Raw genomic sequence first — 22,227 nt, 5'->3', positions numbered from 1 at the left:
ATATTATTATTATTATTATTACTGTTATAATTACTATTACTATTATCATCATCATCATCATTATTATTTTATAACATCGTTATCAGGACCATATTACTGAAATATCATGGTGTCATTATGCATGCATGCGATCATAGTAAAAACCATTTCAGATCCCATATCTAATGGAGCAATATACAATAGCCATTTTAAAAGCATATATCGCTTGTTGGAAATACATGCATGAGCAGACCAGCTGATTTTTCTCTGTGAGAAATTGGCGTCAAACATTTTGAATGAATTTAAAAAGTTTGAAACGATTATTTGTTTAAAAGTTTAAATAATATAGTGACTGGTTTGAATAACGTGCTTAAAATTTTAAGCAGTGTTTTACGCCTATTTTTCTCCAGGTCAATGTGACATTGACTTCTCAAGTCAAATTCCACATTACATAATACTCAAAATATCGTTATACAGTGCGTATCAAAAAAAGTTTACACTTTGAAAAAGCCCTGGGAATTAAAAAATATGCAATGTGTGGATGATTTTTTTCACATACAATCTTGTGTTTGGGTCTCATCTATCTAATGAAAGTAAAAGTTTGGACAGAATGTTTCACTTGAGTGAACACTGTCCATTTTTGTAAAGTTCGCAGAAATCTGTTTGCGCAGAAATGCTCGTTTTCACGCTGTGTCAAGGGGAAATGGCGAAATCAAACTTACTCTGTGAAACATCTCTCTTACATTTCCCTTGCTCTTGTAGTCAATTGAAATAAAACAGATTCATTCAAGCATTTTGTAACACTTTTGCCACCCAAATTGAAATTACAACACTTTGTAAGCACAACCTTTATCCTTTTTGCGCCAGCTGGATCTCAGGACATTACTGAATCTGAACAAAAGTTTATATCAGACATCTCCAGCATTTTGTCACTAAGTTTTTATCATTTAAAGTGGGTTTACATTTCATTTTTCATTTAATACTTATTTCTCCACACTTTTCCCAAGCTTAAGAGTGATTAGCAAAATGAAAATCAAGCCTAAGCCATTTCATGTAAATCACAACTCAGTGTAAAGCAAATATCGTCACGATGGCTTCGGTGTGTGGGGGAGTGGGGTGGGGCGCAATACACTCTTCGAAGTGTTTGGGCAATGAAACAAGTTAAAAAAGGTAAAGGATATCTTCAAATCAATTTTAATAGCTAAATTACACGTGTTCTTCATGATTAAGGTCTACTTTTATTCGCAAAGCTATTTCAAAGTTCTGCGCAAATCATTTTTCACCAACTTTTCAAAAGTAAGTGGTGCTCACTCAAGCGGAAATATTTTTCGACATTTTAAGTGTCATTTGCTTAAATGGATCTGTACCAAGGTGTAAATGTGGAAAAATCTTCAACAAGTCACTTATGTATAATTTTACAGGATATTTTCTAAGTGTAAACTTTTTTTTGATACGCACTGTATATTTTTTGTTTTGTAGTGATCTTTATTATTCATTCAAAAATAAATTTCGTACATACATAATCAAGAAAATATAGAACAAGATAATAATTGCAGCAGTGCAATACACAAATTAAATAACAGTGTAATAAACATAACAGGCAAATTGTTTCAGAACAGAGACATAATCCTAACTCATATAAAATATAACATTTTAACAAGTTATGTATGCAGCTAAAGCAAGTAATAAAACAAAGACGAAACTACGCGAATTAAAAGAATGAATATATATATATATGAGGTTCTCCCATCCCATGAGCCCCCCCCCCCCTTAGACCCCATGCTGAACACACCAACAACAAACTAACACACCAACAACAAACTAGTAGACAGGAATTAGAAATAAGGAAAAAAAAAAGAGAAAAAAAAAGGAACCACTAACAAAAGGAAAAAAAAAAAAAAACAAGCATAAGACAGGAACAATTAGGAAAAAAAAAAGACGAACCAATAACAGACAAGACAGAGGTCAGTTTACAGTGACAGTGATCGATCGATTCCATGCACGGGCAGACGAGGGGCACCCCTCCCTTCCCCATCCTTTTTATTTTGGTTAATGTTTAAAACCTTCAAATATTCCCATTTTTTATAGTGTCGCGTTAACGTATTACGCTCTAGTGCAATCTTCTTTTCTTCTTCTTTGCTAATTAGTAACTTTTCCTTTATCTCTTCAGGAGTTGGTGGTTTACCCTTCCCTCTCCCTTGATATATTAAGTATTTGATTAGCAAAATGATATGATTAAGTAATTGTATGTTTTCGGTTGTTTCCTCGAGACCAATATGGATTTCCATCCAGCTTAGTTTTTTGAGAATTGGAAGGCTAAACAACTTACTACTCCGTTCCCACAAACCCCCTACTTTTTCACATTCAAAAAATAAATGCTTATATGTTTCTTCGTATTTGCTACAGAAAGAACATTTGTCACTTGCTATAAAATATGTCGTTAGAACAGAAAGAAATACCTCTATTGTTATCGTTTGCTCCTTTCCTAAATAGGAACTTTACTTCGATCGCTTTCAATTCAAGGGAGGGCGAACTTTTGATAACAAACAATGTTTAACAAGAGTTTCAGGATAGATTCATTAATTATTCATATCTCTCGACGAAGTCAATCAATAGGTATTTGCTTTTAGAATACATTGTGTTAAGCTCCAGGGGTCCTGTGCACCGGTTAAGGAAGATTTAAATACGTAAACAGAAACCCACAGACTTGAAGAGAAATATCACTGAAATAGTTATTATTTTGTATTACAAAAACTGATTTAAATCTTATATTTTGTAAATACGTATATTGAACTATCATTGTAATTTTGTAAATATGAAAAGTTTGAAAGGGGAAATAAATGAATTGAATTTAATATATAGAGTACTTCTCAGATTAAACAATAGTATAATACATTATATCATATATATCAAATCTGAAAGTCTGTTAAGTACTATCTCTACATTGTTTAAAAACCGTAAATGTATGAAGAGTTTCACAACAATTTTAATTTTTAGGTTATTTACTATTACATGACAAGAAAATAAATTGAATTAGATTGAATTTAAATTAGACCGATATATTATTTAAAAGTTCTAATGAAAAAACATTCAAAATCATATGATAGCCGATATTAGTTGGTAACGATGAGAGTATGATATCTTTTTTTTTTTTTTTTTTTTTTTTTTTTTTTGAACTATCATTGTAATTTTGTAAATATGAAAAGTTTGAAAGGGGAAATAAATTTTAATTTTTAGGTTATTTACTATTACATGACAAGAAAATAAATTGAATTAGATTGAATTTAAATTCGACCGATATATCATTTATGATAAATATGAAAAGTTTGAAAGGGGAAATAAATTTTAATTTTTAGGTTATTTACTATTACATGACAAGAAAATAAATTGAATTAGATTGAATTTAAATTCGACCGATATATCATTTAAAAGAATAGGGGCATTTATCAAAAGTAAATTATGGTATGCATATTGAAATATAGTGTATTCAATTAGATGTTAAAGGGAATGAATTTCATTATCAAGCGTTACATTGTAAATTAGTCATACCAACACTAAAACAAAATCATCAATTGAAAGGTTGAAGTGATAATCTATTCTAAATTTTTCGTTTACCATTTTAAATGGTTCGACCAACAAATTGTTGGATTCAGCGTTATGAAAGGTTGGATATAACATTAGGAAGGAGTGTCTCTCCTTCAATCTTTCAGCTGTTGATCTAATACTTTTGGATTTGGTTTTAGAGCGAATTAATCATTCATTCGATCAATCAATTAAACCTTCAATTAATTAAACATTCAATGAGTTAATCTTTCAATCAAATCAATCAATCAGTCATTCGTTCATTAAATCAGTCAGTCAATCAATCAATCAATCATTCATTAAATCAATCAGTAAATCAATCAATCATTTTTTAATAAGTCATTCAATCAATCAGTCATTCATTCATTCAATCAATCAATCAATTAATCAGTCATTCAATCAATCAATCGATCAATCAATCAACGATTTAAGTCATTCATTCATTCATTCAATCAATCAATCAATCAATCAACGATTCAATAAGTCATTCATTCGTTAAATCAATTATTATCAATTAATCAATCAATCAATCATTAACAATTAATCAATCAATCAATCATTATTAATTAATCAATCAATCATTATCAATTAATCAATCAATCAATCACTTAATCAATCAATCAATCATTATCAATAAATCAATCAATCATTATCAATTAATCAAATTATCGTGAATTTTCATATCAAAGCTGGAAATTCACCTTTTGTAGCACAATCAAATTTGCAATCATCTTATTTTGTGTTATGTATTATTCATATTTACACTTTTTTATTGATATGATTATACATTCTTTAAATTCAATCAATATCAAACAAACAAATAACAAACAAAAAATATTTTTATCCCTCATCAAAAGAGTTCATTTGTGATATTTCAGTACTATTTTCATAATCAAACTTTAAGAAGACTTCACCGTGAACTCAAATTTTAAACTACATTATCTATGATATAATATGAATTAATTAATATACATATCTATACATTTATTTGACATTATGATAAACTTGTTTTCGTGTCTTCCATTTTGTAATCTTAGGCTACATTCGACATAGTATAAAAGAGGTTAATGGTGGTTTGAAGTGAGTCTCTCTTAACAATACTTTTGGAACCCTTTTAGTAGTAATATGTGAACTCTAAAGGGAGAAAGGGGTTCTATAATATTCGAAGATTTCGTAAAAGTATTTTACTTTGATTTTGAAGATATTAAGTAGTATCCATGAGAAAGAATGCAAGAAAAATAAGAAAAAACATATAGGCCTATACTTTATGATGGTTCATACGTTGAATCAAGAAATGAAATTGATTGATTTTATTTTCAACAATTATTATCCATGTATAATGGTTTTTATGTTATTTGTATATCGTGTCATGATTATTGCAGCGTCATCACTTTGCCCTCGAAAGGACAAATGGCTATTTTCTATTCGTTTGCCGTTTTGTCTAAATAATCGAATCATAACTAAACCTTTTGTACCTAATGTGAATCACAATTACCACTCCTGTTGCGTGACTGTGATCAATATCTCTCAAAGGTTTATAAATTTCAGTCAAATACCATAAAATACATCGTCAATATCTCCTTTTTTTCCACCTTACGCTTCTTCTCTCCCATTCCTTACAGAGACCTCAGTGACGATGATGATAATTCTACTTTACTGGAAGAGGTGTCAGTGGACATCGTATATAAGTCTTAAAGTCAGTTATACAAAACGGTAAAACATTGCCTCCATCTTACGAAGTAAGAGAGAAAATATTCCAGATTTTTCTATATATATAGACCTGAAAATGAGATGATGAAGAGGAAGAAGATCCCGGTCGAACATTCAGAGGTCAGATGGTGACGATCCAGGGAAAAAAGCGCGAAAACTGTACACCACAAAATATCCCCAGGATCAGGAAAAATGCCATCATGGATGCCGCTTTGCTCGCCCAAGTCGGGTTAGAGACAGAACTGAAAGAAAATAAGAGAATTATACCTGGTTTTGTCACTTTACATACTGGCATACATTTTTCAGTACCAAGAACAAAAAAGAAAAGGAAACAGATAAATATGATATGAAATAGGATATTATTTTCTGTATATTATGTCAAAATCTATCACAAACTTGGATTTCGGTAATAAACACGTCGAAAGTTTTACTCGCTCGCAACTATTATTAAGTTTACGTGATTAATTTTTTGGCTCACAACGCCACTGACTTTACCAAAAGATTTAGCGATGTTTTGTACTGGCACAAAGCAGCTATATAATTTGTCTTAAAAACACTTTTTTTTTATTTTGGCCTACATTCCAAGTATACATTTTGGTATATAGGCTACCGATATATTTCGCAATTTCACACGTCTTAAAAAGTGCAAACTAGGATAAGGAAACCACTTTTTTTTTATTTTGAGGAGACAAGCCTACAAACATCCATTTTAAAAGATCGCGTATTCATTATTTTCGCGAACATTCTAGAAAAGATGACAATTACGCGAAAGTAGGACACCGTCGAAAGAGAATTGGAAAACATCTGTTAATTGCACAATGATTTATGAAAATGTGAAACCTAGATAGGAAAAGTGATATAGAAAACAAGAAGGCATAATATGTTAAGTGTGAATCGATTCTTACGACAAATTATGTTGACTAAAAATTGCACTTTAAGTTGTTTATCTTACGTACCATCCTTATTATGTTACGATTAATTTGTAATTTGGAAATTTCGATGTACAAATGAAATGACGGATAGCACATGTTATCATGAATTACCTTGGACCATCCATCATGATAATGGTTTTGAGGTAGCCGTTGGAGAGTGAGAAAATGACGACGAGGATGGCATACCCGATGTCGTTGTCGATCCATATGGGCAGAGTTCGACGATCAGGGCGGTAATTGCAAAAGATGAATATAACGAACACCAGACGAATGGTCACCCAAATCCACGTCAGACGAGGGTATTTCTGAAACCAAAATGAAGAAAAATTTCCTCCGCTTAAAAAAAAAGTTTACCCAATATTGGGTAAAATGGGAACAATATGTTGGTTGGGTAAAAAGATATTTTGTACATTTTACGCAATGTTGCGTTGAAATAGCCCAACATATGGTTAAAAATACCCAACAAACATGCATGTTCCCTTTCTACCCAATATTGAGTAAAATCTTATTCAGTATTTTAAAGTGTTTTCATGTGCGCTATTGTGGGAAACTTAAAGTGTATAGTTCGATTTGTTTTTTTTTACAATCATATTATCGTTTTCAGCATTGTTTCATAATTTTTTTAAATGAAATTTATTTAATCATATGCATCATCACTAGACCTAGAACATATCGTTCTAGGTCTTGATGGGTTAATGGGGGTATCACTGGGTTAAGAATATTATGGATATGATAGCAATTAATACCAATTACAACAATGAAGGTAATGAGAATAGCAAGAAAATGAGGCAGAAGAAAGAGACGTAGAAGAAGAAGAAGAAAAAAGGAGAAAGGGAAGAAGAAGAAGATGAAGAAGAAGAAGAAAGAAGACAAAATAACTTACTTACCCATCTAAGGCGAGGTATTCCGGGAATGAGACTTCCCAAGAAATCACCAAAATTGAAAGTTAAGAAGCAGACAAGGGGTGTAAAGTAGAGGTCAAGAAACTCTGACTTGTGATCATTCGATGACTGAATCTCTACCAAGACCCCAGGAAACAGAGACAACGTCACGAAGAACGTCATCCAGATATTGAAAATTTGCATTTTTATCTAGAATAATCAGAAAATGTTTAAATAATGATTAATTTTATAGTAATAAGAAATGTTGCTATACCTCGACGAAGATATCCCACCATTTCAATTCTTTTCCAAAAATCAAACCATCTGTTCCTTCATTTATATTGCAATCGATTTGAAGAAATTTGATAAAAGGTGATATTCTCAAGACCACAAAAGTTTCCCGGATCAACTATAATGGTGTTATCAACAAATCTTCATCACCCCTCTTAACGATTTTTTTTTACATCCAAGACAACCTTAAAGGTTCTTATGCATAGAAACAGGCTTAATCCTTCTATCATTTTTTTGTCTTTAATCATACCATTTTTATCACCAAAAGTCAAGTTCACCCATGTTGATTTGAATCAAAAGAGAAAAATCGACCGAGCATAACACAGAAATTTTCATTAAAATCGCATGTAACATAAGAAAGTTAAAGTTTCGATTATTATTCACAGAACAGTTATATGCACAACTCACTGATATGTAAATGAGAGAGTCGAGAAAAAAATTGAAATATATCATATTTCATAAAATGTAATATAAAAGAAATAGTGAGTGATGTCATCCCTCTCCTCACTTGCACACTGATCAGGATGTGCATAGAACTGTTAAAATCTTAAACTGGCATAACTTGCTTATTTTACATCCGATTTTGATGAAATTTATCGGATGATGTACATGCACTTGCACACTGCACTTCACCAGTGTGACATTACACCAGAGACGGTTGTCTGTGCAATCGGAAGTGGAAGAAGAATTTTTTCAGTGTAATGCTTGTTGAATATTTCTCTTTTTATTAAAATCAACTTTATGTTGGAGTGGACTTGTCCTTTAAATTAGGAGATGGGTCACATTTCTCCTCCATTCCACGTACTCACATCCCAGAATATCTGTGCCAAATTGATAGATGTTAGACAGCATTGTGATCGAGAGGTATTATCCATAAGACCAGAAGCGGCTTTGTTGATTTCATCAGCGGCTTCGTTTCCTCTGGCTACACCGAGATGATACTTCACGATTGACTATGACATGTGATAATGATTGAGAAACAGGATTATAACTTTGTATAAAACGTGAAAATCTGTTGAAATATTCGAACAGCATGCAGAACTCGACTTCGAAGGTAAAAAAATTGATCTTGTCGTCTAAAACAATTTATTTTACACCAACCCTTCTCCCTGCTATTTTAAGAGAATCCATTCATACAATGTCAAATCATTGTATAAACCTAATACATTGTGAACAGGGGCGTAAATCCATATATTGGATGGGGGGGGGCAAAAGTGAAAAAATCCAAAATGAAATCAGGATTTTGCGCGTGTCGAAATATTGCCAATTTTGTAGCTTTTAAGATATTTACATGCCATGTTGAATGTTTTTAGTGCTTTACAATACATTTTAATACATAATTTGCATTGCATATTATCATTTTTTTCAAGTTTTCAAAATCATTGGGATCGAAGCAAATCAATATGTTTGTTCCAGGGACCCGTCCACAGAAGATTATTTTATTATTACTGGGGTGCTGAGCATTGTCACAGCACCCCCAGTAACAATAGATAATCCTCTGTGGCCAGGTCCATGATTTGCCCCAACTTCTAATTGGTGTGATCCCACCCTCCCCGATCGACACCTCTGATTATTAGTGTTCTATTATATGGCGCCAATAGAAGAAATTGAATTATTTTACCATTTTGTAGAGAAGACAATAAGAGACAATGCATATAAAAAGAACAACAACAGCAGTAGTAAAGTAGCCGACTGCAGCGCTTCTTTGAGTACCAGCAACTAGAGAGAAAAAGATAATCAATTAATTTAAATAACTTTCAATTGTAATATATATATATATATATAGATATATATAAACAAATTAAAGACCATTTTTTAAAGTGATTCATCAGGTCGAAACATTTTACTACGGTGATTTAATATTGTTAACATAAAATTCATATTCAAGTCAGTCTATTCATAATGTGCAATCTGCAAACCTCAGTGTTACTAAGTACCACCATGCAAACACTAACATCATTAATTGCGATAACCATTACAAAACCCATACTAAGACTTTTAACGTCAACGTAATTCATAATAGAGTGATTTGTAATGAACTGGAAACATATATATCACCAGTTATTGACTAATCATGAAATAAATCTGTGGGACTGAATCGAATCGATCTATATGCTACTTACTTGCTATAGAAATGATTGCAGCGATAGCAACAAAGGTTCCGCCGAAGCCCTAGTTGGGAAATAAAGAGGAGATCATGGAATGATATTGATATGGGATATTAAGTCATACAGCATTTGCATTTCAATTTTTAAGTCTGTTAATTTCATAGTATTGTTATTATACGATGGCGTTTGACCCTCTCCATCACACTCCGTTATACGGCTTAATTTCGATGAAAATAACCCAAGTTCAGATTTAATCCTCAATCTAATCAATTAATTAATAATTTCTTACAACAATGTCATTCGTAATCTCTATCTCATTCACAATCTCGATCTTATTTACAAACTCAGTTTCATCAAAGATGTGTCTATCTATCTCATTCGTAAACCCGGGAGCGTTTCATGAAAGGACTTGTCAGACATTTTATCCGACAAGTCCTGTTTTATCCGACAGTTACTATAGTAACAGTGCTTCTCAACCAATCAGAATCCAGAAAAGTTGTCAGATCTGACAACTTGTCGGACGAAAATATTGATGAAACGCCCCCCCCCCCCGATCTGTTTATAATCACGATCCCATATAAAATATCGATTTATCAATTTCACTCATAATCACCATCTTTCTCTTCAAGGCACTCATAGTCTACCCAGTTGTATTGATTATAATTCTTCAATTTCGATCAAAGAAATACTTCTGTGTGTGACAACGAAAACATGAAATCAACTTCAGATTGAACTGATTACCTGTCCGACGAGGTAACTCTGGATGTAATTAGGAGGTAGTTTGGCAAGGAGGCAATATAACCCTGATTGATACATGGCAGCAGAAGCTATACTTGTAACGAGAGAGAGAGAGGGGGTGTTGGTGTGTGTGGGTGTGTGTAAGGTAATGGTAAATAGAGGGAAAGGGGCAGATCGAAAATAGAGAGGGAGAGAGAGAGGAGAAAAAAAATTTACCTCCTATCGTTCAATCTAGAGATGAAAATCATAGGGGCAGAGGAACTTAGAAGGGTGACGTGAGGGAGGGCTTATAGTCTTATACCCCCCCCCCCCCATTTTTTTTTTATAAACGTGTGCAAACTGTTGAATAGCTGATTGTGTTTGTATATACTTGGATGTAAAGACCTAAAGAACGAAGCCTATTTGTCCCTCGTCACATTCGGCTGTCTCTGGTATGGTGAACATTTTAATGGATGGAATTTTAAGTGCCTCTCAATTTCATATTTAATCAATTTACAAAGTGGCAGAAACTGCTTCCTTTGCATGGTAAAACATTTCAGATATTGATACTCTTTGCTGTTAAAATAAAAAAAAGTATTTCTTAAACATACTATGGCCGCTCTGGTCCTTCTATTGTCATCAATATGTCTTCAAGCAGTTTGTCGTCAAACAGTTTCTCCCTCTCTCGATACATTCCTTTTCCTTTCCTTTTCCTTCCCTTTCATGTCCCTACTTCCTTCCTCGTTTTATATTGTAAAGTTTGTATTGTAAAATTTTCTTTCTTGACTTAAGCCTAAACTTATTGTCTTTATCAACATCCTAAACTGTGAATAGGTAAATCAGTTTAAAAATTAATCATAAAAAATACCTGTCATGTCTGCATGAGGTAAAAAAGTAAGGATAGATTGTTCTTACCACTGAATAGCACAATAGTAACCATCGTTATCCAAAAGAACATTTCCGGCCCTACAATGTAAAAAAAAAATAGTTAAAATATAAGAATTTACATTCACGAAATAATTTGTCAAAGCATAATTTCACTGATTTTTCATTGAAAACAGACTGTCATTGGGAACATATCCAAACTTAAGTTAGAAATTGATGTCAACATGGCAATTAATAAGCTAAAATAATGCACTTTTTCTTATCAACTCTAGGTAATTCGCCAAAACACCATCACACATGGTGTAAAAATAGTTTGTGTCTTATCTATTTTTTTCATGTGTGTGTGTGTGTGTTAATTACAATAATTCGCATCTGTCGTAAACAAAATGTGAAATAAGCAGGTTATACCAATATCAATTTGGCCTTATACACACCCTCTTATGTTCTTGTTAATTTTTTTTAATGATGAATATTTTCTGAGGCAAACACATATTCGTGTTTAAAATTTTATATGAATACAATGTGTTTTATATCAATTCACCCATATGTACCCATTCTCTTCATAATATAAAAATGTGTCATAATCGGGGTTTTATTTGAAAACAGTTTTTAGGGCAAAATAACCAACCCTTTTCTGTTCCTCCATCTGTCAATGGCATGTTGTTCAAACACTATGACGAACAAATTTGATCAGGATGACATCCTCTTTTGAAATCCTCATTAATTCTCGATTTGAACTTACTGATAGCTGATAGCGTGAAATTTGACACTATGCACCTACATCACTTCATCATTTACAATAGACATGACATTACGAAATTAGAACAAACAGACACGCTCTATAAATCACGTCACTAGACATGTAAACAAATTATTTGATATAAAAATTGTTATGATCGTGATTACCAAGTATAAAAATATCATTTAGTATGGTTGTTGTTATTGAAAGTTGTTTTTATAAATATTATAACTATATTTGTCATGAAGCTTCCGGCGACATTTGACAATGTAAAACTAACAGAAAAATCTTATACCAAAATAGAAAAAAATGGTTACATATTGCATTTTTGCCCCTTTTAATACCTGTCACATATCTAACACCAGCTTAATGGTGGACGATTCGCAGACTATATAGATCTCTTTACATGCAGATGTTGAATCTTTACGACTCGATCGAAGACTAGGCCAACTTCCAGCCAATTGGGCAGCAGCATTGATATGATTTTGATGCGTCGTATGCATTTGGGGCTACAGAGTGACATGGCTTGTTTTTCCCACAAATTATGAACTCCTTCATTCGATTTATGACGTTCCCACTACTATAATTCATTCCCTTGACTTATAACTTGTTCACTCGAATAGTTTCTCTATAAGTCGAGGGAACGAGTTCAATTAGAAAAAAACGAAAAGTCAGTGGCTTATGAGGCAAAGAAATAGAGGAGCCAGACAGGGCTCATAATATGGAACAACATTTCTAATAAGAATCTGCTAGTGAGCGTGCAAACGAGAGCAAAACTTTGAATTGAACTTTTTTTTCAAACAAAATCAAAGTTTTGTGATATATTTTGATACAATATTTATGCATGATAGATAAAAAAAAATTCACCCCTTTCCATTTCCTTTTATTCTTGTTCGCTTTTGGTTTTTTTTTCTTAAGATTTCCTGTCTATTGTTGGTTTATACACAATGTGTAGTTGCTGTACATACAAAAGTGGTTCGTGGACGGTATATATTCCGTGTGGATAGAAGGTATTACTCAACCAACTTACATTGTGATGTGTCTAATATTGCCAGAAATGTCGTGATGATAAAGAGGAAGAACATCATCATCAATCCAGCAAAACACCATATCTTAGATGTTCTACAATTAAGAAGAACAAAATATGCCAAACTCGTATAATACAATGAAAAAATCTCCCTTTTACACAAATAAACATGCTAACGGAAATTATTTTAGATAATGCATGCCCGGAGCATCCGATACAACAATAATCAACCAATATGAAATAAGGTATATTCAATTTTGTTTATTCTTTTCAGGGGCTTTCCAAGAGCTGCAAAATAATTTCTTGATTATTAGTGTCTGATTTTAATCAAATCTAAATCCATACTTATTCATTAAAACGATACGATACAATTTGTATCATCTAACAATGTTCTTGATTTATTCATCTAAATGACTCTGTACATCATTTTATAAAATTTCAATTTACCTTGTTGGGAAGAAGAGTGAAAGAAAAAGGAAGAAAATATATGGAGTGAAGTTTCCATAGGCGACATATAGGGTGAAGTTGTCCTTGAAATCTACGCTGTCACTAACATTAGCAAATTTATGATCTGTAAAATACTAAGAAAATGAAAAGAAGGAACGTTATTGCGTATTGAAGGGAGAATCCCGTTTTTAAAACACCCGACACAATCACGACTGAAAACCACCTCCTCTATATTAGACGTAGGCCTATTTTTTTTTATATTGGGAGGTCAATTTTTTGTCTAATTGATAAACCCCTAACATCTGGGCATCACCATTCCAATTATTTTTTCTCTCAAATGATAAATCATGACATTTGATATTTATCATCAAACACAGAACAGAAAAATAAATTAAATCAAATCAATTAAAAATCGATTCGATATAATGTAATTATGAAAGGATGGATGATGTTTTTAACAAAACTTTGTTTAAAATATATATTCAAACTTACTTTATCTTTCAAACTTGCATCATGATTGATGTATGTCGGTCATTATATCGGATGTAATCTCACTCTTTCTTTGTAATAGGCATATTCTTTATTCATCAATATAATCGGTTTATTTATGATCTATTTATTTTCTTTCTATCTATCTATCTATCTATCTATCTACCTACCTACCTATCTATCTATCTATCTATTTATCTATATCTCCCCGTATGATCAGACTACATTTACCGTTCATTTATGTCTGTTTTTTATAACATATACCTGTACATTGCCATTATGGAGACGCTAAATATATCCAATGAAAAAACTGTATTTACTTTTTAAATTTAATAGAAATTATGGAACTTTATGGCGTTGAAACAACAGTGGATTGTTTTATTGATAAAAACAAATTGTTTGAACAATAATTCATACAAAAATTATATTTTTTCAGAGAGAAATTGCTCACACATTCCAACTCCACTGAACTTTATCTTTATATAATTTATACAAAAATTATATTTTTTGAAAGAAATTGCTCACACATTCCAACTCCACTGAACTTTATATCTGTAATTTGCTTACAGCGGGTACAATAAAAGAAGGAAAAATGAATGATTTATGTTTTCTGAAAGAAATTGCTTACACATTCCAACTCCACTGAACTTTATATCTCAATTTGCTTACAGCGGGTACAATAAAAGAAGGAACAATGAATGATTTATGTTTGCTCATCTCATGTCACGGTTAGCCAGTTACAATTGATACTACCCTCAATTCACATAATTACATTCAAACATCATAAAATTACTGAGTAAATTTTACCCAATATTTGGTAGAAAGGGATCATGCATCTTTGCTTTGTATTTTCCCCCATATTGGGGTATTTCAACGCAACAATTTACAAACTCTTTTTACCCAACCAACATGCATGTTCCCATTTTACCCAATATTGGGTAATTAGAGTGAAGCGTCACAGGGTGGGAACGATTTTTTTTAACTGTGGGCGCTGATGTAAATTTGAAAAGCCCCCCCCCCCAAAAAAAGGGGGTTCACCACAAAATGAAGGTCATATTTGCCCAGAGAAAGTTGGCAATCAGAAAAAAAGGGTTTACTCCAAAAACGTAAGTCATTTTGGTTACATTTTTCCACACCTACCAGAATTCCAGGGGTGATGCCCATGGAGAATTATACACGCAGCACCCATATAGGAAATCTTGATCTCAGTACCCCCGCTTTCCAGGGCCATGAACGTCTTTGAAAACATCATGTTTCATAATTATATCCAAAAGATTATAATCGTTTAAAACACATGGTCATGCACGGAACGAGGTCAGGTTCGGGGTAGTATTTATGATGAACAGCAATGGCCAAAATAGATTATGAAAGTATGAACATGCTTAATGAATTAACAAATGAAATGATTTAAAACTAAGTACCCAAGTGTTTTAAATATAAATATGAAAAGTACTGAATTATTTTCATGAATTTAACAAATAAATCTCAATATCCTTTAAACACATGGACTAAATAAACCTGTAAATGAATGAATGAATAAATAAATAAAATACAAATAAATACATTTAAAAACACGAATATATTGATATAAGTAAGATGTATATTAGATGATCTTTGTAGGTTTGCATGGTGGAGTTTATAACATGGAAAAGGTTTACGGTTCACCATGTACATGATATATAATTTTATGAAGAAGGGAAAGGAAATATAGGCAGAAATATTGAAATGGAAACAAGAGAAAGAATGAAAAGAGGAAATTAGAGGGGTTCTTTTCTTGAAAGTGAGTGAAGTCCTGAAAAGGATCTAGGACTGTAAACCAGATGAGATGAGCTGAATATGGCTTGAGTAACGATGATTTGAGTAATAGCTCCTGAAGACAGACAGTCAACCTGCCGAAAACGTACGTCAAGTAACCTCTCTTCACACTACTCAAACCATCGATCGCTACTCAAGCCATATTCAGCTCATCTCATCTGGTTTCTTTTTCAGGACTCACTTTCAAGAAAAGAATACCTGTTCGTCCTGTCTCGTCTTTCCATAGTATTTCCGTTCCCTTCTTCCTATTTCACTTGTGAACCGTAAACCTTCCGAAACCTTCTCCATGTTAAGATGTATATTTTTATAATTACCCGTTCAGCTGTAATGAAACTATTCCATGGGTACAGGGTTCCAATACCTTGGAAAATGAAGATAATTGCCACTAGCCCAAATCTAAGAAACATAGAAATAACCGTGTATCGTTGTTAGGATTTAATTCACATTTAATGTGATATTTACCACTTATCGCTGTCAAGATGATGTAATTCAAGACATAATATAGCATGTACTGTTTTATTTTCGTGAAAATATAATACTCCATTTATCCATACACTTATTATTCCCATAGTAATAGCAGTGTTAGTAGCAGAAGTAGTAGTATATAGTTGTAAATGTAGTAGTAGTAGCAACAGCAGTAGTATAGTAGCAAGTAGTAGTAGTAGTAGTAGTAGTAGTGGTGGTGGTGGTGGTGGTGGTGGTAGTAGTAGTAGTAGTAGTAATTGTAGTAGTAGTTGTAGTAGTGTTTTTTATGTTCATCGTATAAAGTTGAATTTTCTAAATTCATTATACCCGAGTTTTTCGGTACAGACTACTTCCCTATAATGAGTTAAAATATTTTCTTGCTTTGATACTAATACTACTTCTAATAAAAACAGTATAACCTGTCTTTTGGTGCTCTCCTGTTTTCTGGCTCGTCCCTTGGTGTCTCTTTGTACGATCTCGGTTGATCTTCATTTTCCATTGGTGCTAACATCACAGAATCGCGGGGATTTTGTCCGTCCATACTAAACTGCTCTTTATCTTCTTTTGAACACTGCGATCAAGACCAGTAGAAAATCAAATAAAGCGAATACTGAAATGATTAGCCGTTTGTCGATTTTTTTTATCTTCAAAATTCATAACACAGCAATTTTAGTTAGCGGAGGGAAAGGGGCTTGAGATGTTGCCCCCTTCCCCTTAAAACGGGGATAAAAAGGAACAAGAAGAAGAATGTGTGAACGGGAGATTCGGAGCAATAATGCAAAATCACCTTTGCGTCAACCCCATCAATATGATTATCTATTGCTATCTCTCATCAACAATAGATAGAATATACAATATGGCTATATACAACATTTAAATACATCATGAAAACGAATTACTAATTCAAAGCAATTTTTAAAAAAATGACTTCATAGCAATAGGAGCCTTGATATTTTTTTTATATATATGTATCACATCGGCTTAATAAAAAGTGACAATTTTAATTTGAGTTTAACTTACCCGATAAGTCAGTCAAATCGTCGAGGTTATGGGCACAAGTCAAACTAAGTTCTAGTACAAGAGCATTTCATCAATACATGCGCTTTAATAATCTCTGTGTAATATGATTTTCATGCGGAGCGAGAATGAGTCAAAGAACTGTGGTGTAACCTAGGCCTAGTCATGGGCTGGTGAGTGGTGAAGCCCCCCCCCCCCCCCCTCCCCTCCCCAATATCCGATATCTGACGATGTATCTGTTTGAACGTCTTTGGAGCTAGGTATTCGGTAAATGTGCGATACGATAGCCCGGGCAAGCAGATATGACATTTCCAAGTGCAGGGGGTACGTGTCAAAAGGCAGGCGGCTATCAGATGGTAGACATATTTATTTTAGAAGAATGATTGGGGTGTCACTGATCATGTTAATTGGAGCTATAAGAGCTTAAGAAAAGCCCTGAGATTGAATATCCAAAACAAGAATTCATGACAACCGTTTTACTGATAAATATAGATTTTTGTGTGTGTATTATTCGTTAAGGTCAATGAAATTATCCATCCCTGGCTCCGAAAATCAAAGGTGTGTGTTTCTTTGAATTGAAAATAATTATGTTTATCATTATCAATGTACATGATGTACCCTTGGGAATGAGTCTGTCATACTTCCGAAGTTATTTGTTTTTCAATGATTAAAATATGTTATCTTAAGGAAAGCATCCAATACAGTCAAAATTATCAGTTTGTATTTTGTCTATAAAGATATTCTGTCTATATCAATATTTTTGTTAAGTTCAAAAGTTCTTTGTAAAATAAAGATTGCAGACTTTTTACTTTCTAATTTGTTTGATTTCCATTATGTTTACGTGTTGATATTATAGAACAATCAATGTGTATTATTTCTTACATCTTCTGATATTCAACGAAGAGCATAATAAATGAATGACCCCCGCACTGCCTGGATTTTCTCTTTACTCCACGGCCTATTCACGCAATCATAACAAGATCCTTAGATGCTGTGAAAAGATCAAGGATGTAATATTAACCTGAAACATTAGACTTCATCAAGGAGGAGTCACCTTAAGGTTTATACCCGGTGTTTAAAGGAAAAGACATCCCATCTTCATGATATTAAGCACAGCCTTTACAAAAGGGATAAATCCTATGACCATCGGCAAGGCAAACATTCAGTACTTCTTTCTTTCTCGTGTACCCGGCCCATATTATACGTGAGCACTCCATTTTAAATATTTTCTTATTGTGTTTTCTAGTATTTTACAATAGAGAGACAAAACTTCAGAAATAAGACAATCAAAATCTTCATTGAGAAAGTAATCTTTTGCATTCTTTTTTTCATCCGGAGCTCATTCTAATTTTTTTTTTACCGACGGGTTAAAAACTCTTGTGACAATATAATGTTCATCATCATTTAATGAAATCAATTCAAATCTCCTTCAAATATTTCAAACAATAAATTAACATATATATATATATATATATATATATATATATATATATATATATATATATATATATATATATATATATATATTGTTTAGTGAACAACGTGTGTTTTGGGCATTGATTGTGTTTCTATTTTAACACTTTTGAACGTATAAAAAATAACAGTAAAACAACAGAAGATGGAAGGTAGGTGATAAATGAATAAGACAGCGACCCAAACTGTAAACAGTAAATATCTTATGAATATTCTCTTTTTAACTTTAGATGGCGCTATACTACTACTTGATTTAGAAAAAAAACACGAAAATATAAAAAATATCCAGTGAAGATAATCATACCATCGATATCCGAATTCCACATATGGTTTTATATACATGTATAGATAACTATTACAATCTAATGTACCCCTCAATCATCTGAATTATATAACTCTCGATCCAGAATGAAATTTAGTGTCTCTATTTTCTAAGCACTATATGTTTGTAACTAAAGATGGTGCTACACCAAAATAGAAGAAGGAAACAACAAGGATTCCCAAGAAAACTAAAAATTGACCAAAAAGGAAGACAACATTTAAAACAAAAGTTACAAGACAAAGAGACACACATTCAAAGCGAAAATTGCCTTGCAGTAGAGTAGTTATGAAATTGCCATTTAGTCTCAAGTCCCCATCCCTTGCTGTAACTCATTTAAATTCTTTTAAAAAGTAATAACATTACTGATCACATAAGTTTCCAACATTTTTAGGATGAATTTGAGGTTAATAAAAATTAAAGAGAGGAATGTTCAGTGATTGTGATGGTGTGCATGTGATTGTGATCGGTTATCGTAAAATATAATTTTTTTTATTTTTTAAAGTGGAAATAGATGCTGTACATAAATAAGCTATACAGAGTTTATGGTTTTAAATTTAGCATAAATGAAATTATACAGCAACCATTTTTTTAAACATGAAAATTATTTCATAATGTAGTTTATTTATGTTCGTCTGTTTCCTTCTGCCATATTTTGTCATTCTTGAGCAAACAAAGTACAGAGCAAATCTAAAAGTTTTACTAAGCAAATGACAATAGTAAAGAAGTAAGTGATAAAGATGAAAATATGTACATGTCCTATTTTGAATGAAATCATTTTGAGACATAATTCTAAAGATAAATCACGCGTCACTTCTCGTACTTGACACTACATAACTATAACATTTTGATCTGTAGATGGCGCTATAGTACTTTTTCGTCAAGTAAACGTTCTCTATTTTTTAAGGTTGAACAGAACAATTTTGAAAGTATGAAAATGATAAGAAATACTTATATTGATTATATTCAGCATTTGGTTTACTTTAATTACTTACAAATCGACATTATCATCGAAAATAACGATTTTAATTTTCATATATGAAACACTATAAAGTTTGTAACTAGAGGTGGCGCTAGACCGCTTTTTCGTAAATGGAGATTTTTCAAAATTAGTAAAAAGGCTATTGTCTTCTGACTGTCTACTGAATCACATCAAACACATTTTATGACAATCGCATTATTTCTTTGATTGCGATAATTAAAATTAATCATTTTTAATTGCGTAAAGAGTTATTGAAAGTAATTTTTGCACCTTTTTGAGGAAATGATAACTGCTGTTTTTTTTATTATTATCATTACAAGTCGGCTGATACTATAGTTGTTTTCAATTCTAGGACTACATATTGATTTAAAGATTTCCATGCTGATATACTCTTGTACATTTATTACTACGCGATCAGTTTAAAGCCGACCATACACCTTACGACAGGACTGAGATTCACTATGGGAACACTTTATGTTACACAATTTATCAAAAGTAAGTAAAATAATACATGGTTGGTGCAAAATTGGAAAATGGCATATCCTTGGCTTTCTATTGTTCCGTTCATTCGATTTTACTACAATGAGTGCATTTCGAAAAAGTTTCAGTTTTCCATGCACAGTGCTATTTCTTGAATAAAGCAAACATAATTCAATTAAAAAAAAACATTTATTTTTCTGCCATTTCAATGATTTTTCATAAACATCAATTCATACAAAAGTCAAATTGTCGAAAAAAATATTTAATTTGATGTTTAAAATATATATAAGAATATATAAAACAATGTTTTAGTTAAAAAAAATTTGCTTAAATGCTGACTGTACAATTATTGCTAGTACCTAGGCCTATGCTAAAATCATAGGTAGTTGAATTATATTGCTTTTCTCATTTCCGAAAGGACGAAAGCTAATAGTTTTATAACAATAGACTCCAAAACTTTTAGTGATGCAGCCGGCAGCCTTTGAATAGCTTGTTTCCAAAATTGAATGCGAACACATAAATTTTAGATCCTAAACTCTGTTTGTTATTATGTTAACCTCATAAAAACTAAACTAATGGAATATCGATCCATATATTGTGTCCACTGTTTAGAATAATTTTATTCTAATTTTTCCCTTTTTATCTTGTAAAGTTCACACTTATAGCATTTCCATTTATTTGAATACAGAATAAAAGAGCACTGATTATAAGGTGCATTGCTCATGGGCATAGGTGCCGCGGCTGGGAATCGAACCCCAGACTTTCAAAATAATGTCTCGTCAGGCGCCTTAAACTACTCTGCCAGGGCACCTCCATGATCGCGTGTACAAAAGGCCTTGACAAAAGTAGCATAGCGCCATCTCTTGTCAGTAACATTATATTGATTTCATTTGCTGTAAAGCATCAACGATTTTCAAATAGCCGATTCATGCAAAAAACAAAAATGTACTGACAAATATTACCGGAAGGGTTGATAGCCCGTTCACGTAGTTGCATATTTCTCGAAATTTGCTTATCCAGTCATAAATTGGAGATTGATGGAATATCATTCACATACTTGTATAGCGCCAGCTATGGTTTAATACATTATAATGTTACATCTGGGGACCCCGTCGTTGACCAAAAATTTAAAGATCCGTGCAATTCCGGGGTGCAATTTCAACTTGAGTTTGAAATTTTACATTTATTGCAACTCTGTGGTAGACGGGGTCAAGTGGGTTTGTATTTATTACCTTGAAAAAGGGGGCGTGCTTTTATATTTCATTTTGCTCAGGGGAGGAAGAACCGGGGCGGGGGGCCGGGGGGGGGGCAAACTGATACAAATGATATTTTCTCTTTTGTAAATTATAAAAATGGCTCTGGCATCTTGAAAAATGGCTCTCCGAAATTGAGTCAGCAAAATAAACTAAAGTCTCTTTTTATATTTCTCTTTCTTTTGGGAGACCAGTATAAATCTTAGATTCGGACCAGTAAAAAATTGAAATATTTGCCCAGAATATTTTGGATCTATACTGATCCCGAAAAGGTTGGACCACTGAGCATAGAAAAAAAGGTTTTGTGTGGAGCCGAAATCAAGTTTGTGCTTACATTTTTCATACAAGGTTGATTAAAACAAAAATAAAGGTACTTAGATATTCATTTAATTATGTTTGCAATGGTGTAGAGTAACACACCTATTCACTCAAAATTACTACACCGGCCCCTATTTGATTAATTTGTTGTATATTTACGATACAAACAACATGAAATTACTGACTAACTAATGTATTTTTTTTAATGGAGGATGGGAATTTACCCTTTTTCTTGCATCCCCAGCTGGGCCCAGCGGTAATCAATTTTTTTTAATTTGTTTTTGACAATTAATTCTGCCGGATAGTGCATTGGTTTAC

General features: G+C 32.5%; 1 protein-coding gene across 1 annotated transcript; it reads right to left on the bottom strand.

Moving 5' to 3' along the window:
* Positions 1 to 4,795: 4,795 nt before the first annotated feature.
* Positions 4,796 to 16,621, bottom strand: LOC121418093 (equilibrative nucleoside transporter 1-like). Its single transcript, XM_041611799.1, has 12 exons — positions 16,487 to 16,621; positions 15,917 to 15,998; positions 13,299 to 13,432; positions 12,855 to 12,946; positions 11,116 to 11,166; positions 10,225 to 10,310; positions 9,499 to 9,547; positions 8,997 to 9,094; positions 8,185 to 8,328; positions 7,091 to 7,288; positions 6,315 to 6,508; positions 4,796 to 5,513 (listed from the first exon to the last, which is right to left on the bottom strand). The coding sequence occupies exons 1-12, from the start codon at positions 16,606 to 16,608 to the stop codon at positions 5,393 to 5,395; spliced, it is 1,371 nt and encodes a 456-aa protein (XP_041467733.1). The 5' UTR covers positions 16,609 to 16,621; the 3' UTR covers positions 4,796 to 5,392.
* Positions 16,622 to 22,227: the final 5,606 nt, after the last annotated feature.

This window comes from Lytechinus variegatus, chromosome 7, assembly GCF_018143015.1.
Source record: "Lytechinus variegatus isolate NC3 chromosome 7, Lvar_3.0, whole genome shotgun sequence".
NCBI classification, from domain to species: Eukaryota; Metazoa; Echinodermata; class Echinoidea; order Temnopleuroida; family Toxopneustidae; genus Lytechinus; species Lytechinus variegatus.
The sequence above is the reverse complement of the archived record's forward strand: the minus strand, read 5'-3'. Positions and strand labels throughout refer to the sequence as shown.

Coding starts and splice junctions, on each gene's coding strand:
- LOC121418093 (XM_041611799.1), bottom strand. CDS start 16,608: ATGGACGGACAAAATCCCCGCGATTCTGTGATGTTAGCACCAATGGAA. Junction 9,548..10,224: donor AGAGTTACCTCGTCGGACAG/GTAATCAGTTCA, acceptor TTTCCCAACTAG/GGCTTCGGCGGAACCTTTGT. Junction 8,329..8,996: donor ATTGTCTTCTCTACAAAATG/GTAAAATAATTC, acceptor CACATGTCATAG/TCAATCGTGAAGTATCATCT.